At 43.8% G+C, this 21,584-nt stretch overlaps 1 protein-coding gene across 1 annotated transcript in view; it reads left to right on the top strand.

The window, feature by feature from the left end:
• The window catches only part of TRRAP (transformation/transcription domain associated protein), a 115,261-nt gene that overhangs the window by 78,755 nt on the left and 14,922 nt on the right, over nt 1-21,584 (top strand). Inside the window, 13 exon segments of the mRNA XM_038539452.1 lie at nt 271-558; nt 711-848; nt 1,480-1,592; nt 2,022-2,157; nt 5,534-5,725; nt 8,465-8,660; nt 9,336-9,601; nt 10,176-10,276; nt 14,999-15,200; nt 16,574-16,738; nt 18,144-18,234; nt 19,496-19,695; nt 20,443-20,704. Coding sequence (XP_038395380.1) covers nt 271-558; nt 711-848; nt 1,480-1,592; nt 2,022-2,157; nt 5,534-5,725; nt 8,465-8,660; nt 9,336-9,601; nt 10,176-10,276; nt 14,999-15,200; nt 16,574-16,738; nt 18,144-18,234; nt 19,496-19,695; nt 20,443-20,704 — 2,350 coding nt within the window.

Raw genomic sequence — 21,584 nt, 5'->3', positions numbered from 1 at the left:
AAGTCTGCGTCTCCCTCTGCATATGTCTCTGCGTCTCTCTCTATACATGTCTTTCATAAATAAATAAATAAAATCTTTAAAACTAAAAATAATAAACCCCGTTTTGGAAAACGTAGTTTTAGGTTTTGATAAATATTGTGAAAGAAAGGACTCTAAGCTTCACAGGACAAGGAAACTGCTCACTGTAATCTGATAAGTGAATTCTCCAAAATCCTGTCAGATGCTACATAAGAGAGTAAAGACTTCAGTTGCCATGCTCTTTGGTTTCAGGCTCTGGCCGGTGAGATTAGCCCGTTCTTGTGTAGTGGCAGCCATCAGGTGCAGCGTGATTGTCAGCCCAGCGCATTGAACTGCTTTGTGGAGGCCATGTCCCAGTGCGTGCCCCCGATCCCCATCAGACCCTGCGTTCTGAAGTACTTGGGGAAGACGCACAACCTTTGGTTCCGCTCCACGTTAATGCTAGAGCACCAGGCTTTTGAGAAAGGTCTGAGTCTTCAGATTAAGCCAAAACAAACAACGGAATTTTATGAGCAGGAGAGCATAACACCACCACAGCAGGTGAGCCCCGCCTCTCTGTCGTCTTGGCCGGTGACCTCCCCATTCTAGTAAACCTCTCCCCAGGGATTTTAAGTTACAGCACAGTGAAGTTGCTTTATTGGGAAGAAAATGTTTTTGTCACAAGCTCTTAAGAAACCATGCTCTGTTTTCAGGAGATACTGGACTCCCTTGCTGAACTGTACTCCTTGTTACAAGAGGAAGATATGTGGGCTGGGCTGTGGCAGAAGCGCTGCAAGTACTCTGAGACTGCGACTGCCATTGCATACGAGCAGCATGGGTTCTTTGAGCAGGTAGACACCAGAGGCCCGTCCCCTGGCCAAGCCGTGGACTTGACGAGAAGTCGTTTCTAATGTTCTCAAGTCAGGGTTCATACTAGATAAAGTCACTGGTTTATTTCAAGCGTTTATCTTACATATAAAGACCCTTTGATTGGAGTTTCCGTTTAAGAGAAACCTACGTGTAGGACGTGAACATTTTTGAAACTCAGTCCTGAACCTTTTAACATTAGATGCTAAATGTGGATGCATTTTATCTGCAGTCAGTGGTCCTGTTGGAAATGGCAGGTAGATTGTAGTTAGTGTTTAAACTTTAATCCTCATGTTTGTCCTTCATTGAAGTGTGGCTACCATCCCAGGATATGGGTCTCAGTCCCATGGTAGGGGTACTGAGCCACAGAAACACCAGAAGCACAGGCATGAGCTGTGGCTTCTGCTGTCCTTGCTGAAGGACAGAGAGATGTACCCCGGGGCACAGCAGTCTCTGTTGGCTCCGTCTGTCCTGTGGGGGATTATGTGACGCCTCTGTTGCCCTACATGTGCAGAGCCTCAGGTGGCAGTGATCTTATAGAGAACCATGTAGGCTGCCCCCAGACCTGAGTTCCAGCTTGCCCTAAGTAATTGAAAGCATTATTAACTTCCTCAGGCACAAGAATCTTACGAAAAGGCAATGGACAAAGCCAAGAAGGAGCATGAGAGGAGTAATGCATCCCCTGCTATTTTTCCAGAATACCAGCTGTGGGAGGACCACTGGATTCGGTAGGCCCAAGTGCTTGACGTACTCAGGAGTCTGTTAAGGAAACTGGTAGAAGAAAAGTCTGAAATTTTCTAGTAATGAGTGCTGTTAAAGGGGAGCTTTGCTATTTTCTTTTCCTTAGAAGGAAAAGAACAATCTCAGAACAGCATTAAATATGTGACTAATTAAAAGCGACCATTGGAGAAACAACAAACGATCTCTGCCTTCCCACAAGCTCTGGTACTTTGGACTTTGCTGTGTGGTGGGCGGCTCTAGGTGTTCCAGGGGGTCAGTGTATTTCAGAGAGCTGGGGGCTCACTTCAGCCCACCCTTTGCCCTGTAGGGGGGATTTTTTTTTTTTCCCTGCAGAATGGCAGTAAACAACTTAAAATCTTACACTTTACACTCTGTGTGTTGGTAATTGAATTGCTCTTGAATCCCTGGTCTTCCAGGTGCTCTAAGGAGCTGAACCAGTGGGAAGCCTTGACGGAATACGGCCAGTCCAAAGGTCACATAAACCCTTACCTGGTCCTGGAGTGTGCTTGGCGGGTGTCCAACTGGACGGCCATGAAGGAGGCATTGGTGCAGGTGAGACACCCTCCCAACCACCAGGTGCCCCTCCCAGAGTCAGATGATGATCTCTGCAGCTGTGTGTGGTCCTTTCATGAAACCGTGGATCTCTAGCGAGTTCTCGTCACTTAGAACAAGCTGAGCAGTTTGGCAGGTGAAAGATAGCTCTTGGGAAACAAGCGTTATTTTTAGTTCTCTCTTAACACTTCCCAGATTTGTGCAATTTGGGAGTTAGATTAAGCATTCATTTGTTGTGGTGGAACTGGTGCAAGAGTGCTGCTGGAGGTGAGCGCAGCAAGGGTGAATCATGCACCGGGCCTGGTAGATTAGTAGCTGCTGTCGGCAGATATCTGCTGAATGAAGCATTGTTGTATTGAGAACATGTTCTGTGGAAGTGAAGTATAAGTGAAGCTGAGTCATGAATTTGAGTTCCACAGTTTTTAAATTCACTTCCATCCAGAGGAATTCGGTGCACAGCGGGAGAGTGAGCCCAAAAGCCCTGATCTCTTTTTCCCACCAGGGGGAATCCAAAAGCCACAGTCTTGGACAGCACAGCTCTGTGTCATCTGAGCCCCATGAAAGGTTATGATTTTTGCCTTAGTCGGTCTTCAGAGGCAGCCATTGCTGTTGCTCTTTATCGTTTCCTGTATCTGGGCCCTTACCTCATATTCCCCCTCAGCCCCTTTCCCTGCTTCTGCTCCTCATCTTTCTACCTTTTCCATGTGGTATTCATGGTTGGAGTGGAGGTGGAGGAAGTGTGTCATCCTGTTCTCACCTGCCCTTTTACCCAGCAGGACTTGTTTGTTCCCTTCTCGTAATATGGAGTTCCCTTCTCGTAAAACACATCCTGAGATTATAGTTACTGTCTCTGAAATGATGAACCTGAAATTTTAACCAATCTCATGGCTACCATGTTTATGTCATTACTGATGTCACTTTTTAACAAACCTGGAACATGTAAAAGATGGTAGAACTGAGAAAGCGAACCACAGGGGGTGGAGATAGCTCAAGGCTTGCATTTGGGGCTGGGATCTGGAAACTGCTCATCTGATGCAGGGAGTTTATGCCAGAGATAACCAATCACATCAGTAAAATGTATATCTTGTTTGTAACAAAATGCACTTATAATGGATTGTTATTTCTTTGCTCTGATAAAGGTTGTGCTGAGTAAATCTTTATAGCTCACTCTGGCATTTCCTTTCTTCTCCCTTTCCAGGGTTTCACTTAGCTGGATTCATGTAGCGTCATGCTGTCTGTAGGGCTGAGAAATGACTTTTTTCTTTCAGAAATCCTTAATTTTCTAAAAATTGTAAGGCTTTTACTGATCAGAAAAAGCTCAAAGTATATGAATAAACATTCTGAGTAGTCTGTAGTAAATTCAGATAGTCTTGGTCCAAATAGATGGTCCAAAATTATGTACTCGTTTACTGATATGTTAAGGAAAAACCCCCTCAGGTTACTTCTGATTTTGTTCTGTGCATTATGATTTCAGGACTGCTTAAAGAAGTATGGTTGTTTCTAGGTTTGATTTAATTGATGGAGGGTAGCTTGTTTTGGGGTCAGAAAATAGGAGATGCCTTTATTCTTAGTGTTATGGAAGACAGATGTGGTGATTGACAGAAGCCCATCTTGAATAGTGTTTAAGCCCAGAAAGTGTGAGATTGGTATGATTTTAGAGGATCACATTGGAAGCAGATGTTTTGACAAGTTTGTCTTCCTAAATTTCTTCATTGTTGGATTATTGAGATAGAAGAGAGGCCATGAGTGTGAATGTCCTTTAAAGATGTAAGATGTAAAAAAAGGAAAGAAAGAAAGAAGGAAGGAAGGAAGGAAAAAAAAAGAAAAGAAAAGAAAAGAAAAGAAAGAAGAAAAGAAAGAGGGATCCCTGGGTGGCGCAGCGGTTTGGCGCCTGCCTTTGGCCCAGGGCGCGATCCTGGAGACCCGGGATCGAATCCCACATCGGGCTCCTGGTGCATGGAGCCTGCTTCTCCCTCTGCCTGTGTCTCTGCCTCTCTCTCTTTCTCTCTGTGTGACTATCATAAATAAATAAAAATTAAAAAAAAAATAAAAAAAATAAAAAAAGAAAAGAAAGAAAGAAAGAAAGAAAGAAAGAAAGAAAGATCAAAAAAATAAGCCAAAGAGTTACATAAATGCAGGATGGCACCATCATCGTCATTATACTTAATATCATTCAGGCAGATAGTATTTTGGCACTAAAATGTGTGTGATTTTTTATCATTACCGAAAGCTGCTTCAGAATGAATGTTACGTTGATTTTGTGACAGCAAATTCTATAAAATACCTTCAACAGATATATCCCTTTGTTCTTACACACAGAGATTATTTTTGAAAAGACCTTCATTTTTATCACTTATGTTTATAAATAACTGTTAGAGATTGATAAACTGAGATGAGTTCTAGTGCTTGAAGTTTTTTTTTAAATAAGCAATGTTTTCACATTTATTTTTTCTTTTCACATTTAAATACCCAAGTATCTTTTTTTTTTTTAAGATTTTATTTATTCATGAGAGAGGCAGAGACATAGGCAGAGGGAGAAACAGGTCCATGCAGGAGGCCCGATGCCAGACTCGATCCTGGGGCTCTGGGATCATGCCCTGCACCAAAAGCAGCTGCTCAACTGATGAGCCATCCAGGCATCCCATCTAGTGCTTTCTTTAAAAGGTTAGGCAAACAGCTTGCAAGGGCAGAAGTGGTGAGCACATGGAACCTTTATGGGCTCTGAGCCAGGTGGGGGTGGGGGCAGGGTCAGAACCAGGGAGAGGAAATGTGACAGCTCTGGGCTCTCCTTCATGATAGAACTGACAAATCAAGATGTGAAAACTCTGGGGGAGATTTTATAGTAGGTAACAGAGTGTGGCTTTTGAATGACAGTCCAATTTATGAATGTTCTCTTCTTATCAATCGGAATTGTTGCCTTTTGCTTTCTTGTAATGTGGAACAAATTGGATTGATGTCCTAGGATAACAATATGAATTGGAAACAATTCCAAATTGTATTTATCAGGGTGGAGATGAACATATGTTTAATACATTGGAAATTTGCTGACTTTGTAGCCAAGTGGTGATTGTTAATCTGGCCTATCACAACAGGGTTGATTGGTTTCTCTCTTTGCTGGAACTGCTGATGACTTAAGGCAAAGAACCTAAGAACCTATAGAGATTGGCTACTCACTAGTATTTGGAAAAGGAAAGTATTCAGAAAAATGCAGTCTAAATGTATGACTTCTCTAAAGAAAGTAAGCATTTATTCATAGCTTAATTTCTGTCTATTGCCTTGCATAATTGGCTATAAAAAAATTGGCTTGCATTTTTGACCCTTCATATTGAGAGGAAAATTGCCCATTGCTTCCCATGTGATGTTCTTTCACCACCAGGTGGAAGTAAGTTGTCCCAAAGAGATGGCTTGGAAAGTCAACATGTACCGTGGATACCTGGCTATTTGCCACCCTGAGGAGCAGCAGCTCAGCTTCATCGAGCGCCTGGTGGAAATGGCAAGCAGTTTGGCCATCCGTGAGTGGCGGCGGCTGCCCCATGTGGTGTCCCACGTGCATACACCTCTTCTCCAGGTGGGTGAGGCACGCTTACCACCCTTGTGGTGAGGAGTCTTGTGGGCCTGTCGCTGCAGCCCATCTCCTGTCCAGGTGTAGGTCCATAAACCGAGCTGGACAGCAGGAAGGAAAATCCTTCCATTCATTTTGTCCTCTCTCATTTAAACTCGTTCTCAGTAAAAGAAAGGCCAGGGTCAAAATATAGAGGAATAAAATGTTGCGTCTCATTTTTAGAGCTTCCATGGTATGTAAATGACAGAGGACATTTAAGAAGTGATTTTGATGATTCTCATTTTTGCTCTAAGCATTTTCTTTAATGCCCATTATACCCCATCAGTGTGATGCCACTGTGCAACATGAGACTGCAGAGTGCCGGTTGCATAGCCTGCGCCTTAGCCTCTTCCTTGCTGGATCATCTGCACTGCTTCTGATGGTTCATTCCAGCCACACAGGCCACCTTCACTTGCCAGGCTCTGACACAGTCTCTCCTACAGCCCCTCGCACACAGTGCTCCTCTGCACAGATTGTACTTCTCCCACCTCTCTGCCTGACCTTGAGGATCCATATAAGCAGGAAGTGAAGGCTAAGGCATAACTGAAAATTGCCCAGCTGAGTGTTGAATGCAGGCCACAGCAGGCACATAGCCCCTTAGCAAATGCTGAGCAACTTGGTGGTTCTGGTCGTTTACTGACATCTCTGGCTCCCTGGCTGGCCACTAATCCAACAGAGCATAGACTTAAGTGGTTGCATTCTACATACAATAGAGCCTTGATAGAGTAGCGTACCAGTATACTTAGTGGGCGTCCCAGAGGAAGTGGAGCCAGAAGAGGGGCCAAAAGGAGTATTGGAAGAAATCATGCCTGAAAACTGCCCAAATTTGATAAAGAAACCAATTTTATTTATAAAGGAGATACACATATGAGCTTATATGCGTGGGAAAAATTGCTCATCATTAGTCCTTAGGGAAATGCAAATTAAAACCACAGTGAGATATCTCCTATCCCCTACGCTGCTGGAATAAAGACAATAATGAGAGTTGGTAAGGATGTGGAGAAATTGGAACCGATGGGATTATAAAATAGACTGGAAATACTCTGACAGTTCCTTAAAATACTAAGTACAGAATTCCTGTAGGATAGCAGTTTTGATCCTAGAGAAATTAAAACATGACCATACAAACACTTGTCCACTGATGTTCATGGCAGCAATATCCAATAATGGCCAAAATGTGGAAACTGCCCAGATGGCCACCACATGTTGAATCAATAAACAGTGGCAGATCCAGGCAGCAGACTGGCATTCGGCAAAGGCCCATTGCAGCAAGGGTGAGCCTTAGCAACACACTGAGTGGAGAAGTGGGCACAGAGGGATGCATGCTGTATTGCATCTGTGAGGAGTGTCAAGGATGGGGAAATGTGCAGAAATGATGCAGATCCCACCCTGAGGCAGGAAAGAGGATGGGAAGAGGCTGCTGGCAGATCCAGGGCCACTTTTGGGAATAAGGTAGGCGTTCCCATGCGCAGATGAAGATTATATGACTTCGGGAACATCCTAGAAACTACTGAATTGTACACTATAAAGGGAATTTCAGTGATGTTTTAATTGTATCTCAGTGAAGCTGTTGTAAAACAGATACTGCACTGTTGTGCTTTCAGTAAGCTCTTGGCAAGAGAGGTGTGCAGAAAACTGAAGGTAATGAACTGAACTCAAGGCACAGATGGAAAGTGGAGCTTCTTGCAGGCAGTGTCTGCAGTTAAGATCAGTCAGTAGGCCAGCAAGTACTAAATCTAGGTGCTGTGCTCAGGAGGTTCTAATAAGTTTAAAACCGAGATTCTGCTCCAGAAGAGTGTCCAGCTGGAAAGGGAGGAGGCAAAATTTAAAAATTTAAAACGAGGGAGGCAAAATTTAAAACGAGGGAGACTGATTCGGTGCCATGCAGTAGGGTGGAGAGTGAACATGGGATTTAGTGAAAGGAGAGACCCCCGTGGGAGGGGAGTGGAACCTTATGGGTGGGTAGACTTGGGATGGGCTCAAAGTTGTGGCCAGGGCATTTGGAACCAGCAGCTCATCTGGGGTGTAAAGGGGACAGACTCGTGAGGGACGTGATAGAAAGCACATGTGCCAGCCCAAAGGGATCGCCCAAACCATGTTTTGAGATGCTTAGTATGACCATGGGGTTTAAGTGTGGCTGGAGACCCTGAGGGCCAATGGACCAGACTGTTCTGACCTGAGCCTTCAGTAGGAGAGCCTGGCTTAGTTGATGGCAAAGGGAATAATAGACAGTTTGGGGAGCTACCCGTTAGTAAAGTGTGCTGCCTGCACCACTGTGCTCCCTCTCCTGTCTCACAGTAGCCACAGAGCTGAGTTTTTTGTTGTTGTTGTCTTTTCTTTTCTTTTTAAGATTTTATTCATTCATGAGAGACAGGCAGAGAGAGAAGCAGGCTCTCTATAGGGAGCCTGATGCGGACTGGATCCCTGGGATCACGACCTGAGCCAAGGGCAGACACTCAACCACTGAGCCACCCAGGTGCCCCACAGCTGAGCTTTTAAAAGTGGAGGGATCACAAGAGCAGAGTTTAGGGTGAGGAGTAGACAAAATGTGGATTTGCGGTATCTGGACAAGCTCGAGTGTTTCCTTCAGTATAAGTGAGTCGTGAAAGCTTTACAGTCACCAGATAGCTGATGGACTTTGGTTTATTTTCCTCATCTGCTTCTTACCCTGATGCTCACTGTGGAATCCCTTCTGGTCCCGTTCAGGCAGCCCAGCAGATCATTGAACTGCAAGAAGCCGCACAAATAAATGCTGGCTTACAGCCGACCAACCTGGGCAGGAACAACAGCCTGCATGACATGAAGACAGTGGTGAAGACGTGGAGGAACAGGCTGCCCATCGTGTCTGACGACTTGTCGCACTGGAGCAGCGTGTTCATGTGGAGGCAGCATCATTACCAGGGTAAACCCACCTGGTCCAGCATGCATTCATCATGTAATTTTCCAGACATCCCACTGTTCTGCTTTCGTGTCTTGGTTTTGTTGTGGGTTTTTTTGTTTTGTTTTGTTTTTGTTTTTGTTTTTTTCGTTTTTGTTTTTTTCTTTCACCAGATGTTCTATTTTCTGGCAGGTTTGGTAGGTGGTGGTTGGTCTGGTGAGGGTAAAGGTGAGGGCAGTGAGAGATGAGGAGCTTCTCCCCACCTGCTAATGCTTCTCTGGTGAGAACAGTTGCCACTGGAAGTATAGACGGTGGGATCTGAGCTCCAGGGTGTGGCGCTCATGGTGGAGGCACCCCGAGGAGGAGCTGCTTGACAGTGGCTTGTGGAGCCTTCTCCAGGTGGCCTGGTCCTCTCTGCTCCTCCCTTCAAGCTGCCAGGCACCTCTTCAGAGCCACCTTTCTGATTTAGTTAACCATGATGCTAATGCTCAGCCGTTAGGCAGTGCTGCTTAACCTCTTATTTTTATATAAAATATCTTCCTTGTATAAAACCCAAGGAAAAGTAATGAAGGTTTGTCACAGAGTTTCCCGTTTTCATAAGCCACATGTGCGTGTTTTTCATTTTTTATTCAAGCCTTATTGCGGAACACTTTGAGAAATGTTTGGCAGGGACTGATAGCTCTTTTCTTTGCTCTCTAGCTATTGTAACTGCCTATGAAAACAGTTCTCAGCATGACCCAAGTTCAAACAACGCCATGCTTGGGGTTCACGCATCTGCATCGGCGATCATCCAGTATGGGAAGATCGCCCGTAAACAAGGACTGGTCAACGTAGCTCTGGACATACTAAGTCGCATTCATACTATTCCAACCGTCCCTATCGTTGATTGCTTCCAGAAGATTCGACAGCAAGTCAAATGCTACCTCCAGCTGGCGGGAGTCATGGGGAAAAACGAGTGTATGCAGGTAGAGTGACAACGGAAGCTGGTGCCTTCCCCCTCTGCTGAGGAGGTCTGGTGGAGCACAAGTACCCATATGGAAACTCCTGGTACAGAAAGCAGGAAAGGAGGGTCAGAACTTTATATAAACACAGCATTATTAGCAGGAAACAGTCCCTTCACAACTAGAAAGGGAAAAGATACCACTTGAGTGTTGAAGGTCCACTTTATGGTCTCTGTTTCACCTTGTCCTTGGTTAATATATTTAAGGAGAGAAAATGAAAAACAGCAGGATTATGGATGTAAAAGTAGATTTTGATGATGTTGAGAGGAATATTAATGAAAACAGGGAAACGGACTTAGGCATACAAAGCTTTGGAAGAAAGTATCTTTAAGGTATCAGAATCGAATGTGGCATTTAGCGATTCCGTTGAAGTATGCTTGTCAGGCAAGAACTGTTCATGGTAGCAAGTTGGCTCTCAACTTAAGTTGCTTGTCGATGACCCTTAGGACTTACTACCTAGAGAAATATTTTAATGCTGTTTTAACATCACTGTCTAGAAATTTCAAGAGCTTTTTTCCTACTTTTTTTTTTTAAACAGGGTCTTGAAGTTATTGAATCCACAAATTTGAAATACTTTACAAAAGAGATGACAGCTGAATTTTACGCACTGAAGGGAATGTTCTTGGCTCAGATCAACAAGTATGTATGTTATACAAGAGGAGAAAAATTCATCAACTTAGTTATAACTTGAAGTCATTGTGAAGCTGCAGCTTAAAGTCGGTATGATTTAGTGATAGTTGTCAGAGGTAATTATCCAGGTAGTCTGTCTCTGTGAAGATAGTAACTTAGAGCAGATTGATTAGCCAGTTTGATGTGTAGTACTTAAAGACACTTTTTAGAAATGAATTGCTTAAACACAGAACTGCTGAGAACATAAATACATTTCCCCATTTTCACAGCATGACATTTTGGACTAGAGTTGATTTGATTCCTTTTATGGAAACAGTTCTTATTTTAGAACGGGGTCAGTCAGCTCTGACCTGCAGGCCAAATTCGGCCAGCATCTGGTTTTTGTAAATGATGTCTTGGAACACGCCCGTTCTCACTGATGTTGTCTATGGCTGCTTTCACACTATAGCCACAGAACGGAGTAGCTGTGACAAATTGTTTGGCCCACAAAGCGGAAATCCATTTACTGTCTGGCCCATTACAGAAAAAGGTCCTAGAACCCTGCTTTAGAGAAATGAACATGAGATGAAATTTTGTTAAAAGGATACTGATGAGGGATCCCTGGGTGGCGCAGCGGTTTAGTGCCTGCCTTTGGCCCAGGGCGCAATCCTGGAGACCCAGGATCGAATCCCATGTCGGGCTCCCGGTGCATGTAGCCTGCTTCTCCCTCTGCCTATGTCTCTGCCTCTCTCTCTCTCTCTGTGTGACTATCATAAATAAATAAAAATCAAAAAAAAATTAAAAAAAAAAGATACTGATGAAATATATTAAGATGCTGCTTATTGCCATATGTAGAGCTGTAAAGCCCACTTTTTACATTTCAATAAAAGGGGTTGCATTTTTAGCTTATTTTAAATAAGGAAGTGATTTTGTCAAGATAAATTTTTTTTTAACATTTCAAATTCACGTGACCTAAAATACACCATTCAGAAGTGTACAGTTAGTTCAGTGGGCTTAGCACATTAATGGTGTTGTACAACCATCACCACCTGCTAATTCTAAAACATTTCCATTATCCTCAAAAGAAACCATATACCTGTTAGCAGTCACTCCCTGTTTTCTCCTTCCCTTGTACCCTGACATCCACTAATCTTTATATCTCTGTGATGTTCTTATTCTGAACATTTTGTTTTGTTTTTTGAAGATTTTTTTATTCATGAGAAACAGAAAGCGAGAGCGGCAGAGGGAGAAGCAGGCTCCATGCAGGGAGCCTGACTTGGGACTTGATCCCGGGTCTCCAGGATCAGGCCCTGGGCTGAAGGCGGTGCTAAACCGCTGAGCCACCCGGGCTGCCCTATTTTGAACATTTTGAATAAATGGAATCCTACAGCCTTTGGCCTTTTGTGCCTGGCTGCCTTCACTCAACATCATGTTTTCATGTGCTATAGCCCGTGTTAGTACTTCGTTCCTTTTTGTGGGTGAATAATACTCCACACTGTGTCTATATGTTTTATTTATGCATTAACAATCAGTGAACATTTGGACTATTTCCACGTGTGATTACTATAAGGTGGCTGTGAGCGTTCACGTGCAAGGTTTTGTGTGAGCGTTTGTTCTCACTTGCCTGGGGCATATAGGGGTGAATTTGCTTGGTCATGTGGTATTTCTTTATCTTTTTGAGAAACTGCAAGATGGTTTTCCAAGTGGCTGCACCATTTCACACTCCCACCAGCAGAGTTTGTGAGTTTCTAGCTTCTCCACATCTTTGCCAGCAGTTGTTGCTTCCCATTTTTCTGATTGTAGCTGTGCTCATGAGTATGAAGTGGTGCCTCACTGGTTTTGATTGTCATTTTCCTGTTGATCAGTGATGTTGAGTGTTTTTTCTATGCCATTTGTTTGTCTTCTCGACAGAAACGTGTTCAGTTAACTTTGTCCATGACTAGGTTGGATTATTTGGCTTTTTATCACCCAGCTCTAATTCTGAGACATTTGGATGTAAGTGTCTCTGAGGTACACGGTTGTAGACATTTGCATGCTTTCTGGAGGCTGCCTTCTCACTTTCCTGATTATGCCCTTAATGCACAAAGCTTCTCATTTTGAAGTTGAGTGTATCTGTTTTCTTGGGTTGCTCATACTTCTCATGTCTTTAGCTATGACACCATCACTTAACTTAAAATCACAAGATTTATTCCTATGAGTTCTTTGAAGAGTCTTAACAGGGTTAGCTCTTCAGTCAGGTCTTTAACCATTTTTAGTTAATTTTTATATGTGGCAGGAGATAGTGGTCCAAATACATTCTTTCACATGTGTATAATCTGTGTCCCAGCACCAGTTGTTGAAAAGACTTCTTTCCCATAGAAGGGCCTTGGCTGCCTTTTAGAAAGTTAGCCGACCAGAAAGGTAAAGGTTTGTTTCTGGACATTCAGTTCTGTTCCATTACTGTATATCCATCCTTATGCTGGGGCCACACAGAGTTGCTTACTGTTGCTTTACAGTAAGATTTGGAATTGGGGAGCGTTCTTCAACTTTATTCATTTCCAGGATGGTTTTGGCTGTTTGAAATCCCTAACATTTCCCTTTTTGTTGTTGTTGTTGTTGTTTTGTATATTTTTTTATTGGAGTTCGACTTGCCAATATATAGTATAACACCCAGTGCCCTCCTCCGTGCCCGTCACCCAGTCACCCCATCCCCCCGCCCACCTCCCTTTCCACTACCCCTTGTTTGTTTCCCTGAGTTAGGAGTCTCTCATGTTCTGTCAGCCTCTCTGATATTTCCCACTCATTTTCTCTCCTTTCCCCTATGATCCCTTTCACTATTTTTTATATTCCCTGTATGAGTGAAACCATGTGATGATTGTCCTTCTCTGATTGACTTACTTCACTCAACATAATACCCTCCAGTTCCATCCACATTGAAGCAAATGGTGAGTATTTGTCCTTTCCCTGACATTTCCACATGAGTTTTAGATTCTCCATTCCTGCAAAAGAGATCTTTGGAATTAGAGTGATTGATCGCAGTGAATCTATAGGTGAATTTGGTGTTACCATCATAACAGTGTTAAATCTTCCAGCTCATAAACAAATGATATTTATTTAACAGTGTTTTCACTTAATAGTGTTTTACATTTTTTAGCATTACAAGTCTTGTATTTCTTATGCTAAATGTATTTCTAAATATTTTATTTCTACTGATATTAGTGAATTTTATTTCCAGATTCTACATAGCTAAAGTATAGAAATACACCTGAGTTTTGTATGTTACTCTTAAATTTTCAACTTTGCCAAATGTTTATTTGCTCTGGTGTGTGTGTGTGTGTGTGTGTGTGTGTGTGTGTGTGTCATCTTTAGGGTTTTCTGTATATGAGATTATGTCATCTGCAAGTGGAGATAGTTGTACATCTTCCTTTCCAATCTGGATGCTTTTACTTTTTTTTTTGCCTGATTGCTCTACCCAGGACTTCCGGTAGTAAGTTCAATAGAAGTGGTGAAAGTTCTTGTGTTGTTCCTGGTCAAAGAGGAAAACCTTTTAGTTCTTCACAATTGAGTAAGATGTTACCTGTGGGCTTTTCCTGTGTGACCTTTATTATGTTAAAGTAGTTTCCTTCTATAACTAGTTGGATGTGTTTATCATGAAAGGGTGTTGGATTTCGTCAAATGCTTTTCCTGTACCAGCTGAGATGATTGTGTGTTTTTTTTCCTTCTGCTAATGTGATGTATCACATGGGTTGTTTTATTTTTTGTTTGTTTGTTTGTTTATTTTATTTATTTATATGTTGACCCAACACCTTGCATTGCTGTGATAAATGCTACTTGATCATGGTGTATAATCCTTTTCATATGCTGTTGGGTTTGGTTTGCATTTATATTCATGAGGGATAGGAGTATCTATTTCTCTCATGTCTTGTACGTTGTTGGAAGATGTAAAGCTGTCTCTTATTTGCAGATAGTAATGTGGTGCAGCCACTGTGGGAAATAGTTCATGAGTTCCTCAAAAACTTAAACACAGAATTCCCCTATGACCCAGGAATTCCACTCTTAGGTATATACCCAAAAGACTTGAAAACGGGTGCCCAAGCAGGTTCTTGCCCATGAATGTTTGTAGCAGCGCCGTTCACAGTAGCCAAAATGTCAAAACAACTCAAATGAATGGATAAGCAAAGCACAGTGTAGAGACACAAAGTAGTATTCAGATGTAAAAAGGAATGTGTTGGGGATCTCTGGGTGGCTCAGCGGTTTGGTGCCTGCCTTTGGCCCAGGGCGCGAATCCTGGAGTCCCGGGATCGAGTCCCACTTCGGGCTCCTGGCATGGAGCCTGCTTCTCCCTCTGCCTCTCTCTCTATGTCTATCATGAATAAATAAATAAAATCTTAAAAAAAAAAAAGGAATGTGTTGACACCTGCTACAGCATGGGTGAACCTCAAAAAATCTGTGCTAAGTGAGAGAAGCCAGGCATGAAAAGTCACGTAATACACGATTCCGTTTCTATGAGATACGCAAAATAGGTCAATCCATAGAGCCAGAAAGTGGGCTGCTGGTCCCCAGGGACTAGACATTGGGGAAGATGGAGAGTGACTGCTCCACATTATGGGGTCTTCTTTTGGGATAATAACAGTGTTGTGGCACACAACAGAGTGGCAGTTGTATGACAGTGTTAAGGTACTAAATGCCACTGAATTACTCGTTTTAATATGGCTGACTTTGTTACATGAAGCTCACCTAAAAAAAAATCGTTTTGATTTTGTCTTCTCACAGATCTGAGGAAGCAAACAAAGCATTTTCTGCAGCTGTGCAAATGCATGATGTGCTGGTGAAAGCTTGGGCCATGTGGGGTGATTATCTGGAGAACATCTTTGTGAAGGAGCGGCAGCTACATCTGGGGGTGTCTGCCATTACCTGTTACCTGCATGCATGCCGACATCAGAATGAGAGCAAGTCAAGGAAATACTTAGCCAAGGTAAGGCCAAAATAACTACTTTTCACCAAAGGCTGTCTGGTAGCCTACAGGTTTGCACGGGAAGCCAGCTCTTTCCTCATCCATGCTGGAGGTAAGACATTTTGTGGTGACACTGTCCATTCCCATTACTCTTCTCAGTGTCTGTCATAGTTCAGTAGAAAGCTAAGAAAACTGAGGCCTAACATACCTGGAGTCCCAGGACTTTAAAGCAGCAAAACCATGCCTGGCATCAGTCCTGGGAGTCAAGTCCAGTGTTCTTGGGACCTCACCCTGGACACAGATTCCTACAGACTGACTAGGCTGCCAGGAGAGCTTACCCGCCTGACACCTGGTAGATTCTCCCCTCTCACTTGCAGGAGAGGTGCACACAGTCCTAGAGCTGCTCTGCTCTAGTCGCAGGTGACATGGGATCACATGATTTCTAGAGACACTGCAGGGTATGGTCATGCTTGGTGGATTTCTGTCCCATGTTGCCCCAGCACAGCATGGAGGACAGGGCTGGTGGCAGATGTGCGCCTGCCCAGAGATGCTGCTTAAAACTGTGATTCTTTCTTCCATGTTGCGCCCTCTCTTTCTCAAGAAATAACATAAATAAAACCCAGAATTAGGGGCACTTGAGTGGTTCAGTCGGTTAAGCATCTGCCTTCGGTTTAGGTCATGATCCTGAAGTCCTGGGATTGAACCCAGCATCAGTGGGGAGTTCAGTGGGGAGTCTGCTTCTTCCTCTGCCCCTCACCCCACTCATGCTCTCCCCCCCTCAAATAAAATCTTTAAAACAAACCCAGAATTAATCTTTGTAAAAAACTTAAAAATAGACCATTCTGCTTTTCTGTTTTGTCGCATTAAAGGTTTGGATTTCTTAGGGCCCCTGAATGTCCAAATTGGGAATGAATATCAGCATCTAGTATTTAAAGCCGACTCCAGAAACACACACCAGCTGTGGTGACACACACAGAGAAGTTCTCTAGATATTTACCTACTTCTCAATGTAATTGTTTCAGACATTTGTGGGCGCCTCATTCCAGGGTGGTGTTCATCACAGATTTTTAGCAAAAGTCCATTTTGTTTTGGTGATGTCGTGAGTGTGAATTAACAAATTGATAGGCTCTTGAGTCACTCACCACTGCTCGCGGCTGATTGGGTCAGTTAGTGATTGGCAGTAATGTTTAATCTTGGTAAGAACTGTATTTGCATTCGGGGTTTCCTTTGTATATTGTATACATTAAGTTTAGCAATATTGTTTGTTCTTTTGGACATATTTTCCCACATTGCCAGTAAGGCTATTCTATATGCTGTTTTAACGTTGGAGGAAAGTCACTTGATGAAGGGCCTCAGAAGTTTCATTCACCTCTGGGATTTTTCTTCTGTCTTAGGTGCTGTGGCTTTTGAGCTTTGATGATGACAAAAACACTCTGGCAGATGCTGTGGACAAGTACTGCATTGGGGTTCCGCCCATTCAGTGGCTGGCCTGGATCCCACAGCTGCTCACCTGTCTGGTGGGCTCTGAGGGAAAGCTGCTTTTGAACCTTATTAGCCAGGTGGGAGTAACAAGGTCTCTTTGTTCATGAGAAAATTATGCCTTCATTTCATGTGTAGGAAGGTATACACATTTAGACATCGGTTGATAAAAAGCACATTTAAAAATGATTGGAACAAAATAATCTGTTAGATCGTTACAGTAATAAAATGCTGATTTCTTTGCTTGCATATATTGCCACACAAAGATGCAAGTAAAACAACCTTCTTTTAAAATGTGCAGTTACTAATGAATCCTCTGAATTAGTGAAATGTGTATCTGATATTTTGCAGCCAAACTTACCTTCTGACTAAAGTCTTCATAATTGTAGCAGTTGTCATCCCTTGTGTGGTTGTTCTGGGTGAAAGCTGTGTGCACTGCGCATGTGGTTAGGGAATGGGACACACTGGGATCCCATAGGAAGGTTTTCATGACCATGATTTGAGATGATTTCAGGTTGTCCCTTGGTGTGAAAAGCCTGATGAGCAGAGGAAGGCCCCCAACGGTGGGAATTTGGAGACCGCTGTATGTCATACAGCGCCTGTGACTGACTCCTCATGAATGAAGAGCATCCTAACCAAGCATTTAGGAACTTGCTGCTCATCATTCTGTCTCCAGCTTGCTTTGCCCTTTACATGTGACTCATCATCCATGTTGTACCCAGAAATAGTTTTATTTTTCCCCCTTTAAAGCCTGCAGCAATGAGCCTGGGTATTGGCATTTTGCCTAGAGTTTATCTCCTGGGATGTAGATTCAGTCTATGTGATGTAATCATTCATCAGACATCTCTTAATGTATGTTAGCCAGCTATTGTGTGGCCTGTGGCAGAGCTAGACTCTATTCCTGTCTTTTCATAGGCACATTTGGAAGGGTCTGAGTAACTAGCTATTCTGGCATTTTGAAGAAGCCATAAAACCCCAGTTTGGTAAGGCAAGTGTTTCTTACCTTAAACAGAAAATCTTCTGTATCCTCCTTGCTGCGGTTATATGAAGTTTCTCCCTAATGAACCTATTTGTCAGTTAGAATCTGCTTCCAGTTCCCAGTGAATTGTGCCTAGCATAAAGACTGACCTTACACCTTACATGTTGTCCCATTTCTTGGCTGAGTGAGATCCAGAGACCAGTGTGTTTTGTTGTCTTCAGATTTCCCGAATCAAAGGCAAATGTGGTTTCTGTCTTTAATAGTCCCCAGGCAGAGTACATACGCTGTGTTGATCTTTCTCAGATCTTTTAGAGGTAAACTAGGCATTTTACCTGCTGTTTAATCAGGACTCATACATGAGCCCCTGTGGTGCAGTATTTGTCTCCTTGGTTCAGAGGTAGACCCTAGCCCATTGACAAGTGGCAGCAGTTACTTTCCGTACAAATTGTCATCATCCAGAAGCACAGTGATCAGCAGTGCTCTTTATGTTCCATGTCTCTGAGCAGGTTGGACGTGTGTATCCCCAGGCGGTCTATTTTCCCATCCGGACCCTGTACCTGACCCTGAAAATAGAGCAGCGGGAACGCTACAAGAGCGGTATGTCTCGGACAGGGCAAGCTAATCAAATTGTGGAGGGCTCATTCTGTGGGGGTATTCCATGTTTGGATGGCTGGGGACACACTCCTACCCTCAACCTGTCTGTCTTTAGCCAGCGAGAAGACACTTTGGGGCTGGAAAGTAAAGCCTAATCTATGAAAGAAGGCAATGGCTCTCATGGTTGTGATTTAGTAGAGTGTTGGTTTATCTGAATGATTCGGTCCATAAGTAGTTAATTATAAAGTTTAATAATACATCCTCGTAAGGAGTATAAATGTCAGTTAGTGTGTATGTCATTTAGCTTATAAAGTCTTTAGCTGTCAGAAGAAATCAGCATAGAGATCAGTCTTACAAGATTCACCTAGAAGAGTCTTAATCTGTACTGAATAGCCCTCCTATGTAAGAAATAACTTACTAATGGTTTCTTTTTCCTGCTACACATGGTACCTTGGTAAACCATTAAAGCACCATCTGCTTCAGCCCATTTTTAACACCCAGATATTCATGCTGCTAGCGCAAAGACTTTGTAAGGTCACCTGATCCACTGGGCGTGGTTGCATTACCCGCTGCTGAGCTGGGCTGGTCAGGAGACTGCATGGCACGTTCCAGCTCTGGCCTCACGGGTCTACCTCGGTAGATGTGCGTTTGGGTCGTTTGAAAATTAAGGTTCTTTTATTCTGAGTGAGCCAAAGCTAGAGAAATAGGCATTTGGTTCTACATTTCTACAGCATATTTCTCATACAGCAAATGACTGTATTTTTCAAAAATACCTTTTTAACACATATGATCTTTGCTTTCCTAAATGGAAGAAAATGTAGACTTGCTCATTAGTTACTTTCTGATTCTCTAAGCTATCTGCAAAGAATGTATTGTGAAATATTTTCCCCAAACATTTAAAAGATGCTCAGGCTCATTAGTAAAGTTAAAAATGAGAGGACAGTGAACACTTGTGCGCCCCCACCTCAGTCCACCATGTACCACACAGCCCTGTTTGCTCTCTCTCTTGATGTGACGCTTTTTGCTTTTCACGGAAACATCTGAGGCCAGGTTGGTAGGCAGTCGCGCTCCACGTGCCCAAATCCCTCAGCGCACGTCTCCTTAGAGCCAGGGCGGCTCCCACAGTCCCTGGGGAACCGGCCTCGTGATGTATTAACACGCCTGCAGGAACCAGCGTTCCTTTGGCCGATGGGTCCTCTAGAGCACCATCTCTCGCATCGGGCCAGTTTTGCGCTGACATTGGCGTTGTGTGTGTTACTCTCAGATTCTGGACAGCAGCAGCCAAGTTCAGTGGGTAACCAGTCCCATTCTGCATCAGATCCAGGGCCCATAAGAGCAACAGCACCAATGTGGCGCTGCAGCCGAATCATGCACATGCAGCGAGAACTCCACCCAACACTTCTGTCTTCCCTGGAAGGCATCGTTGATCAGATGGTCTGGTTCAGAGAAAACTGGCATGAAGAGGTATGTAGGGGAACCTACCATCCTGTGTACTCTGGGCTGTCTTACCTTCAGATTAGCTGCCTGGTCCATGTATGTGTTCTGTGTTACCTATTTGGACAGTAAAGTAAGCAGATAGCTATGTCTGCATCCTAAGATAGCCTCAGATATTTGAAGCAGAGTATGCCAGAAGAAGATGAGATTGAGAAAGCCAGTTCTGGCCTCACCATACTTACTGTGCTCACATCTGTGAGTGCTGTAATTCACTACCACCTAATTCCAGTTAACCAGGAGCAGTAATGGGTGTGAGCAGGGTCCGTGGTGTAGGTAACTCCAGAGGCGGAGTTCTTCAATGAGCTTTTCGGTAGCCAGGCCCTCTCCTTAATCTGGTGACAAAAGGATGAGTCCTTATTATCTAGATGTTTGTTTTATTGGCCAGGAGGCCCCCTTATTACTGTTTCTTTATGCAGCAGTAACTGCAAAGCTGTCTGCATATAAGGTGTTTTCTATGGCTAATCAACGGAAGGGTGTGTGTATGACGTAAGTGGAGGTTTTTTGTTATTTTTTGTGTTCAGGACACTTCTCCTCATGATTAAAAACATAGCTGACAGTGTGGAGCATACAGGTTGCCTCTATGCTGTACTCATTGATCTTACACCTACTATGTGCTGGGAGGTGGTGGAGGGGACACGTTGGTCAGATGCTTTGTGGTCTGTTAGTTGCTGGAATTGAGAGCTGTTTTGTAAATCGTCTTGGGTCTCTTTCCACTAGGTTCTCAGGCAGCTCCAGCAGGGCCTGGCGAAATGTTACTCTGTTGCATTTGAAAAAAGTGGAGCAGTGTCTGATGCCAAAATTACCCCCCACACTCTAAATTTTGTCAAGAAGTTGGTGAGCACATTTGGGGTAGGCCTGGAGAATGTGTCCAATGTCTCGACCATGTTCTCCAGCGCAGCCTCTGAGTCTCTAGCCAGGAGGGCACAGGCTACTGCCCAGGACCCTGTCTTCCAGAAGCTGAAGGGCCAGTTCACAACCGGTGAGTCCTTTCCTGTATCTAGAGACATGTTCCACTCTCCTGTACCTAGAGAAGTGTTCCACTCACTGTTCTTCCTTTGTCTTTAACATCTCCTCTCCTTGTTATTTCTTTGTTTTCATGAGCACTGTTTTGGGTAAGCTTGCCATACTCTGTTTAAAATGCAGACTCTGGGATCCCTGAGTGACTCAGCAGTTTAGCGCCTGCCTTTGGCCCAGGGTGTGATCCTGAAGTCCTAGGATCGAGTCCCACATCAGACTCCCTGCATGGAGCCTGCTCCTCCCTCTGCCTGTGTCTCTGCCTCTCTTTCTCTCTGTGTCTCTCATGAATAAATAAACAAAATCTTTAAAAATAAAATAAAATGCAGACTCAGATCACAAGGTCACTGTGACTCAGCAACCTAAGGTTGCACATCCTTCTCTCCAGTGAAGGGTTAAGGTCTGGAGCCAGGCTCCATGTGAGGAGATGGAGGGTGTTAGGAAGAGAAAGGTTTCATGGGGAAACCACCCTTTCCTGTCCCTCCTCCATTGGGTTTTTGTGGGAAAACTGAACGGTGGGAGGTGAGATAGGCTCAAGGTACAGGGCTCAAGGTGACAAGTAGAGTTCAAACCTGTAGTGGATTCAGGTGGTAGAAAGACAAGGAGATAGTATCATCATTACTTGTCCTTGGTTTGGGTTCGTGTGTCTTCCGAGGCCCCCAAGAGCATGAATCTTGGCTCCAGCTTTGCATGATCAGTGGCAGATGAGTCCAGTCTCCTTTGGCCTCAGCCTTCACCTGCCAGACAGGGCCCCTGGTTCCCTGAGTGTGTGCATACACAGGCCAACCATGTCCCCTGGTGTGCAGGCAGTCCTGCCACCCATGTCCCACTGCCACCCTGCTGAC

This window comes from Canis lupus, chromosome 6 (genome assembly GCF_011100685.1).
Source record: "Canis lupus familiaris isolate Mischka breed German Shepherd chromosome 6, alternate assembly UU_Cfam_GSD_1.0, whole genome shotgun sequence".
Taxonomy (NCBI): Eukaryota; Metazoa; Chordata; class Mammalia; order Carnivora; family Canidae; genus Canis; species Canis lupus.
Note: the sequence above shows the minus strand (reverse complement) of the source record. Positions and strands in the feature narration are given on the sequence as shown.